Source organism: Silene latifolia, chromosome 4, assembly GCF_048544455.1.
Source record: "Silene latifolia isolate original U9 population chromosome 4, ASM4854445v1, whole genome shotgun sequence".
Lineage (NCBI taxonomy): Eukaryota > Viridiplantae > Streptophyta > Magnoliopsida > Caryophyllales > Caryophyllaceae > Silene > Silene latifolia.
In genome coordinates this window covers 9938001-9947510 of record NC_133529.1, presented here as the reverse complement: position 1 = coordinate 9947510, position 9510 = coordinate 9938001, and the positions used below count along the sequence as shown (strand labels likewise).

Below are 9510 nucleotides of genomic sequence, written 5' to 3'. Positions count from 1 at the left end.
TCCCGTTCACACCATTTTAAATTTTAAAAGGAAAAAGGAAAAGACCAACATGGATCACTTTTACACACTTGGCCCTGACGCCCCGTGGATATGGTGAAGATGAATGAAAAAAATTATATAAGATGAATGAAATAATTTAAATAAATGACGATGAAATATAGATAATTCAAAGCTAAATGAATATAAATATGACTTCACGTCTTCACCTACATTCTCAAGGTTTAAACTCGTGACCTCTAATTAAGCTAGAACAACCATTTACCAATAATCTAAAACAATCCGAAAACCCCTCAAAAAAAAAAGTGGAAAATATATGACAAAAATAACAAGACATTGTCCAGTCTTACCTTTCTTTCCCTCCAACTTTGTATAAAAACAAAGCAATATAGAGTAGTACGCAGAAAACCCAGCTTTGTTTTGAAATGCCTTTTCTTTTCTTTATTTCTGATTCCTGAGGTTCCACACAATACAAATGCGCTTTCAACTGCAGACATGTAACATCAAATAAAACACGCATGACTTGGAATAACACCAAAGCGCCTTTGCACAACATATCTACAGTTCAATATGCTCACTGCTAAGTTGCTTTCTTCTTTCGTCTTCTCGTCTTGTCATTTTTGTCCCACTCGTAGACATGCCTATCCGTGGCCCCAATCTCCCCAGTCTCTGTCTGCATTAAGAATCAAATTTGTTTAGGGAGCAGATAATTCCACGGCTCCGTCCGCTGCGATACCTTCTTCCACGGGACTCCATGTCAAGTTGACATGGGGTCTCGTTGAAGACGGTATCATGCTCAACGACAAATCCCTATACTTGTATCTTTCATAAAATTTTGGAAGAAGTAAATACAAACAACCGAGTTAACCAAAGCCACAAGGCAAACTTGAAGCCGACAACTAGTTTTGCAATAGGAACCAAATACACTTTTCATTACCAAAAAAAAAAAAAAAACTTTACCGGGTCTGGATTGTAATTAATCTACGGAAACATAAGTCAGAATTGCTAGATGCACTTTTATCTATGAACCCGCCACCCATAATGAAATGGAGTGTCAATTTATTCTTCGGAACCAAAATTGTAGATAATTTGCTATTATCATTAGCTACATATGTTCACAAAACTCATAAGAGAAACTCGAAAGAATTGGATTATCTAGGTTTGAAACAAAGAGTGAAATAATCATCTTAATCTGAACTACTTTAACAAAAACCCTTGGTAAAATTTGTTGGAAACATCAAATAGTGGCAGATAAAGTTAACACTACTAGAACAACATCGATCATCAAATATCTTGGCAAATAAAGTTATCAAACCACCATCAAAAAACCAAGAGAAGGTCAATTTTATTCGAAACCAAAATGAATTCGTGAATTCCCTTATGTCTTTATTAGAGGCATATATATGATTCACATTTCTTTCATCTCTCTTTGATAAGGTTTTCTGGATCACATTGTGTACGGATTCATTCGTTCGTTTCCACATACCCGTTTTTTCCTTTTGGTTTTTCACATTTCTCACCTTTCATTGTTATTTTATCTCGTACACCCTTTTAGAATGCTTTTCTCCTTTGACAGGTGATATTACGCGATCCCTAATCATTTTGGCATTGAGGGCTTGTTTGGATGGAAGGATTTGGAGGGAAAGGAAAAGAAGGGAGAGTATGGGATTTAGAATCGCTTGTTTGGATATCAAATAAGGGTGAAGAAAAAGGGACGGGGAGGGATTTGGAGTCTCCTTTGACAGGTCATATTAGGCGATCCCCAAACATTTTGGCATTGAGGGCCTGTTTGGATGGAAGGATTTGGAGGGATAGGAAAAGAAGGGAGAGTATGGGATTTAGAATCCCTTGTTTGGATATCAAGTAAGGGTGAAAGGGACGGGGAGGGATTTGGAGGGATCCATTTTCCCTCCTCAAAGGCAATCAAAATCCCTCCACCGTAGGAAAAATTGGGAGGGATATTGTATCCACACACCCACACCCCGTTCCTCCTCCCCTTCCTTTCCCTGCTATTTTGGTAACCAAACAAGGCCTGAAGCTTGGTATTTCTTGTTGTCATTTCCTATTCGCAGTCCCCTCGAATCACTCTTATTTCAAGACACCTTCAATATATATAGCACAATATATAAGAACAAATTATGGAAGAACACTCATAAGGAATTATTTCCCCAACAAATCTAATGTTTTCAGTTTATTAACAATAGAATGAAACTTGTAGTCATCTCGAGAAATGTGTGAACACGTTATATAAAGTGAAGGTCTTTCTTCATTTCCGGGTAAGAGGAGAATCCTATACCGGCTTTAGACCATAGGCCTAAATCACTTGCAACTAAGTATACTATATCCAAGAGGGCAAGCAATTTCAACAATCCAATAATACAAGTTCGGATTAACCTGGGGAGGGAAAAGGGCCTAACACAGAATAAACCCACAAGGCTGACTAAATTTCTTGAAAAAGAGAGTGTTGGTAGGATCAATAACGAAGGTCAATATCTATTTCCATGACCCTCTGATTGGAGTAATTCGTATACTATGGTTTTCACCTTTGGCTGAGAGTGTCTACTTTGGCGCTTCTCTGGTTGCTGTACTTTTTAGCTTTTTCTAGATAGCAGTTTTCCCCAAGATCCAACACAACTGGGATCCCCCATCAATGTCAAAAGATCAATCAGGGAGCCAAATGAGGAGGTACTTTGTGAGCGTAACTTATGATGGTGGACGCGAAGAGGGGGATCGTAGTAAATAGCTTTCCACCACCATGAATGAAAGAGTTACCAATCCCTCTCCTAGAGCAATATGTTAACCCAGGATAACTGCAAAGGGTGCACTGACTTATCAAATTTATAATTCCCATAACAAGCATGTTATACGGATGCAAACTGGGTTCAATTAGGTATTCGGATTCTCGATCCCCTCATACCTCAGTATCTCACTGCGAAGAACCTACTGCTTTGCTGATCATTCCAAAAATGTTGATTACTGAAACTAATCTTTCTACATTTGATTGAAGCAACGGAATGTACCAAAAAAACATTTGAAGCAAAGGTGGATGTGCACCACATGTTATATGCAATTAACTTATCACAACTTATAAGACACGGATGGACCTATGAGGCTATGATTTATCTGAATTATGATCTTAACAGTCGATAATTTCTCAAAAAGTATTCATTTAGAATATAAGGATTTGGCTACATCATAGAAAGAAGAACAAAAGATGACGACTATATTTCCAAAAACACAAAACCATCATTCTATTTCCAAAACATAGGCAAATTTAAAATCTGATATTACTTATGGAGTAAATAGTATACTAATAAGTAATAATAACTGATAACATACCTGATACTATTAGCTGAAAAACGTGCGCCACATAGGTCAAGGTAAGGCAATCCTTGGACATTCACTCTTAATATTAGCTTGCATTATACCTTGCCGTCCTTTAATGCAACCAATTGATCCCAACAATACCACAGGCATTGAGTGACAGACGGAGTCGTCTGAAACTCTGAATAGGCATCACGATTGCCTTAAATCATGGCTCTAGTCGACCGTTTGTTTCTTCTTTAAACTTATACTACCCCGTTTTTTTGTTCCTCTATGTGGCGTAATACGGGACGCAGACGGGGGGTTTAATTTGCCAGCGTAACTCGCAGGAGTTGATCCAACTTTTCCTTGATGACTAACTCTTTCTAGTCCTTGCAATAGTTTCTTTAATTGTGGATCATCTACAAATCCATTTGAAATCATCTCAGTATGCATTTCCTTAGCCTTGTTTAAACAGCCACAATTTGCCAGGCCACGTATAAGAGAAGAGTAATGTGTAGCTTCAGGATGAACTCCAAAGTATTGCATTTCCACCCATACCTTTAAAACATTTTCGGGCTGTCTTAGATTGAAGAACCTATCAAAAATTACTAAAAATGTACCGCTGTCAGGGCCCACTTTATCATTCTTCATCTTCCGTAGAATATCTAAAGTACTATCAAGATCTCCATCAGTCAAGAAAGCTTTATAAGTTTCAAGTGTCGGTTTAATACCGTCCCTTGACATAGAAACGAGCAAAGCCCTGGCATCCTCAAACTTGCCAGTTTCACAAAGAGGACAAATCAAGCAACTGTATGACAAAGAATCTGGTTGTAAGCCCAACTCTTTGATTTTATCAAACAGTTTGAGAGCTTCACTCGGACAGTTTTCACGGGTCATTGCATACATCAAAGAATTGTAGACATCAAGGCCAGGGACCCACCCCCTTTTCTTCATCTCATCATATAGCCTTAGAGAATCGAAAAGGCTTCCAACCCGAGAATGACAGAAGATCATATGTGTATAAGAAATGGCATCAGGTGTAATGCAGTTACTTGCCATCTCCCTCCAAACTCTTTTAGCTTCCAGTAAATCAATACAAATAGTACACCAAGCATGAAGAATGATATTGAATCCTTCAGTCTCAAGCGGGAATAGCTTCTTATTTTTTAGCATAAACTCCTCAGCCTCTTCAACATTCCCATGTTTGCACAGCGCACTCACGAGAGAATATAATGAATTCTGGTCTGGACTTACTGATAGCTTCTCCATAAAATCAAAGGTTTTAATGGCCTTCTCATGACAGTTTGCTGCTGCATATCTGACCAAATCAATCATGATTCAGATAGAAACCGATAATTTGTTAGAAGTCTTGGACAGGAATAGGATTCCATATACTCGACAACGAAGTAGGAACAGCACGAATAAATTAGAAAAACAAATAATGGATACATAATCATGTCTAATTAACACAATCAAACATGATGTTCTAGTCAACTCCTAGCACAATTTCCTACTCCCTCCGTCCCAATCATTTGTTTACCTTTTTATATTCTTACTGAGGGTTATTTAATCAAGGGTAAGCAAATGATTGGGACGGAGGGAGTATAATTTATCCCCTCCACTCGCATTAATCAGTATGACAGTATGTTAATAAGGAATTAAGAATAGTTAGGACTTGGGAGTAGAAAGTATAAACCACTCAAAACCCTATGTTACTTCAGCATTTGACTCTGGTGGCAACCATGTTTCTCACACTCCGACCTTACGACATAACACAACACTTCAACACTCTATTATGATTCAAAAACATGGACCTTCTTCATAAAATAATTGTATCCCACACTCGACTGTTGGGAATGTCCTAACAACAACATGACCCCAATGGCTCCCGCAAATTGCAGGGTAGGAGGAATGTCCTAAGAATTGAACAATTTATGGTGAAAAATTGTCAGCTCAGTTTAGATTTATATTCCCTTCATCGACACCGTGTTGTGTTCGACAGTTGACACGGTTGGCCACCAAAGTCGAATGGGGACAATAAGCGTATAGGCGCCATTGGCATATTGGCTGGAGTCGATTGGAAAGGCAACAATTCTACTCATAATGAAGGGATATATACATTAACAAAGAAGCAAGGAAAGATAACCTTTCAATAATTACAAGCATTGTTCTTCGAGTATCGACAACGCTATGAAAATCACGAATCAATTTCCAAGCAATATCAAACTTATGATGACTACCCAAAACCCAAACAATCAAACCCAATATTTTCTCATTGACAAAACCCCATTTTTCATTCAATTCCAAAACCAGCAAACACAATTCCCAATCATTCCTCAATGCCCATATCGCAAAATAAACCTGATTAGCATCAGTATTAATATAAGAAGCAGTAATAAAATCAATGGCTTCCTTTTTGGACGCAAAACTCTTGGTTTTCTGCACTAATTCCACTAATTCAACAGTACCCAGTACATTGTTTTGGCTGATTTTGCCGTCTAATGCATGGAAATCAATTGGGTCGTATTGAGATTGTGGTGAAGACGATTGGAATTGTGGAAAATTGGTAGAATGTGGGGGGAATTGAGAAAGCGCGGAAAGTGTTCGATGAAATGTCTGAGAGAAGTTAGTGTTGTAGTAGAAGGGTGAAGGGGAGGGAGAGCTATGGGGTTGGAGAAATCGGAGGGTAATGCGGGTGGAGGCAGGTGAGATGAGACATCGGAGTAGTTTTTGATGGAACCGTCGCATTGCTGCCATTTTTCTACCTCAAATTTTGTATTGAATCACATAATGGGTTGCTCCTGAGCTTTTTTTTACCTCCAAACCGGGTAAATCTAGTTAAAACTGCAAAAAGATCAAAGGCAGAAAAAATTGCAAATAGGAGTGCAGATTCTAGAAGTGGCAATCGGGTTCGTCGGTCGGGTCATGTCGGGTGGGGACGGATCACATCCGATTCGGTCGAAGCGGGATTGGCCGGGGACATTTCAGGTCAGTCGTCAGATGATGTCCCGGGTCGTGTTGGGTCAGGTTTGGGTCATTAATGGGTCTAGTTATTTTATCGCATAACTTTAATTTTTTACCATTAAAATTAGTTTTTTACCATTATTTCATTAATTACTTTATTATTAAGTCAAATGTAGAGTCCGTTTTTGAAATAATGCTCAAAAATAAAAGAATTGTCGTTTTGGGTCGGTTTTGAAAACATTTATCGAAATGGTGTCCACGTAGGCTCGGTTTTGACGAGCCTGTACGGGGCTTAAACACGCCTTACGTAATGGCGTGTTTAGTTCAAAGAACACGCCATTACATATGGCGTGTTTAGGCAGTCCAAAATTGAAACCCCAAGTCAGTAGCTGCATAATGTAAGGAAAGGAAACACGCCATTACGTATGGCGTGTCTTCAGATTAAAACACGCCATTAGCTATGGCGTGTTTAAGCAGCTCCATTTTTAGCCCAGTTCAAGTAGCTGGCAAAATCTCAAATATGAAACACGCCATACGTAATGGCGTGTCTTTCTCTTGAAACCCGCCATTAGCTATGGCGTGTTTTGCCAGTTTTCTTTTTTTTTTTCATTGCTGCACAAATTTCCTTCGTTCTCGTATATTTCCTTTGCCAAAACAAAAAACCAAACTCAACAATGCTCAACCATGCAAAGGACAACACAAACCATTGCCTATTATAAATAAAAACCGAGTTTACACACCACATAAGCTTCGCACAAGGGGATTAAATTCTAAGTTTTACAACTAAAATGTCAAACAAATTAACCATCTAAAATGTCAAACAAACCATTAATCCTCTAACTATTACATCAAGTCCTCAAGTCTTCTTCTTGCTTTTTCCTCGAATGCGACTCCAAAACCCTTTCTTAGGCTCCGGGGTACCTTGTTCATTGACGGGTGACATTGAAGACATGAAAGGCATTGAAGACATGGCCGGCATTGAAGACATGGAAGGCATTGAAGACATGGAGTGTCTAGCCGGCATGGATGACTTAGAGTGTCTAGCCCTCCTAGTGTATTGAACTAATGGTGCATCGTCATCCACATTCATTGAGTCGAGGGACTCTTGAACCATTGGTGAACTCTCTTCCCTTGGTTCTACGGTTGGTTGAAGGAGATGGGAATAGCCTACATGTTCAAGCGATTGAGAGGAGTAGTCCCGTAGGTGTGAAACCATTGTCCGGAAATGAGGAGGCACCTCAAGAGGCATTTGTCGAAGCTCCTATCATTTACGTAATTAGTTTCAAGTGAAACAAATTGAGCAACATCATCTAGCCTAATACTTGGTGTAGGAGTGACAATTTGACTAGTAGAAACTTCTACAAATATGTCCATTGAAGGAGCATGTGAATGACGAATACTTGCCCATAACGCTTTAAAGGCTCCCTCATTATTAAGGGGAACAATTTTGAAACACCCGGCACTCGGAAATTTCATCATTACCTTCAATTGAGTATCCAAACTTTGAACACCGATTCCCTTATAAATCTCTTCAACTAATTCAAGATATGTCATCTTTGTACTAGCTAGAATAAAACATTGATTCCCTCCTCTATAAGTTACACATCCATTTTGCTCCAACACTTCTCCATCCCAATAACAAATAAGAGGAAAATCACAAATTTCCATTCTATAAAAAAAAAATTGAACAAATTTAGTATAAATCAACTACCAATAACCTAATTTCCCTAAAATACATACCTAAACAACAATTAAAAATCATAAATCGTTCATCCTACCTAATTAGGGTTGCGAAAATTTGGGGTTTTTTTTAAACAACCTTAAATTAACACATATAAGTTGTAGATCTAGGCACAAAACAACATAATTACCAACAATGAAGACAAAATAAGCAAAATCTACATTCAAAAGATGAAATTAAATAAGTTAAAAGAATTAAATTACCTTGCTAATTAGGTAGAATGTATAATTTGAAAAGCAAAACCCAATATAATGCTCGAGATACGCCGAGATTCACGGAGATGAGTGTGAGGTGAAGAAATAAGAAGGGGAGTGAGGTTTGTTCTATCGCACTTGGTGTTTGTGAGGCGAAGATGGTGAATGATATGTTTTATTTGGTAGAAAGTGACGACGGAAATACAACATTTGTTAAAAAAAAAAAGAAATCTGACTAAACACGCCATACGTATTGGCGAGTTTCTTGAGTAAGACACGCCATACGTAATGGCGTGTTCTATTTCCTTCCAATAACCCAGCTTCTGGACTTGGGTTGGAATTTTGTCAAAAACACGCCATAGCTAATGGCGTGTTTCCATCTTAAGACACGCCATACGTAATGGCGTATTTCCTTTGTTTCCTTATGTTGCTACTGACTTGGGTTTAAATTTTGGACTGCCTAAACACGCCATATGTAATGGCGTGTTCTTTCAAATAAACACGCCAATACGTATGGCGTGTTTAAACCCCATACAGGCTCGTCAAAAACGAGCCTACGTGGACACCATTTCGATAATTATTTTCAAAACCGACCCAAAACGACAATTCTTTTATTTTTGAACATTATTTCAAAAACGGACTCTCAAATGTATTACACTAAATATTAAATCTCTTTTATTTTAATCAATATTAAGCTTAATAATTGTCGGCTCGTGTTTAGCTCGCTGTTTATCGGCTAGTCGTCGGATCGGGTCGAGTCGATTTCGGTTTGCAACATTCTTGGGTGCTATCAGGTCGGGTGTGCTTGGGCTCGGGATGGGTCATACGAGCGGGGTCAGACTTGCTAGCCCAAGCCTCTAGTGGAGATATTAGTATTTGTAATGGATGAGTCCACTTAGGAAGTGAGATTAAATTCGCTACTTCATATCATCATTATCATCATTATATATATAAAAGAATCTTGTAAAACCGCTGAGGTGGCACAATCTCCTTTGAGAATTAAGGTAATGCAGCCCTCACATTCAACCTCACAAAATCAGTTTTGTTTGAGCCAATCATGGTTTTGCAATAAAAAAAATCAAAGTCCAATTAAATCTGACGTACCTTTAACCTAACCCTTTGTCATTCTCTATGCTACTTGAGAATGAACAATTAATCTGATGCAGAGAGTCCATCTCTTTACTGTGCAAATTCAATTTCCTAAAAAAGAGGGGTCTTCATTACTCTTTAACTCCTCAAAATATTTACCCAATTACCCAGGCAAGCGTGCGGCGCAATCAACAAATGGAGTACCCGTACATTCTTACC

General features: G+C 38.4%; 1 protein-coding gene across 3 annotated transcripts; it reads right to left on the bottom strand.

Moving 5' to 3' along the window:
- Nucleotides 1-312: 312 nt before the first annotated feature.
- Nucleotides 313-6151, bottom strand: LOC141652857 (pentatricopeptide repeat-containing protein At1g80880, mitochondrial). 3 transcript variants are annotated; one of them, XR_012547263.1, is made up of 3 exons: nucleotides 5450-6151; nucleotides 3337-4621; nucleotides 313-670 (listed from the first exon to the last, which is right to left on the bottom strand). XR_012547263.1 is itself a non-coding variant. In XM_074460464.1 (2 exons), the coding sequence occupies exons 1-2, from the start codon at nucleotides 6058-6060 to the stop codon at nucleotides 3538-3540; spliced, it is 1695 nt and encodes a 564-aa protein (XP_074316565.1). In that variant the 5' UTR covers nucleotides 6061-6151; the 3' UTR covers nucleotides 3159-3537. The 3 variants fall into 3 exon arrangements, 1 of the variants encoding a protein (XP_074316565.1); XR_012547264.1 differs by lacking the exon at nucleotides 313-670 and adding an exon at nucleotides 2541-2807; XM_074460464.1 differs by lacking the exon at nucleotides 313-670 and having other exon boundaries at nucleotides 3159-4621.
- Between the last annotated feature and the right edge of the window lie 3359 nt (nucleotides 6152-9510).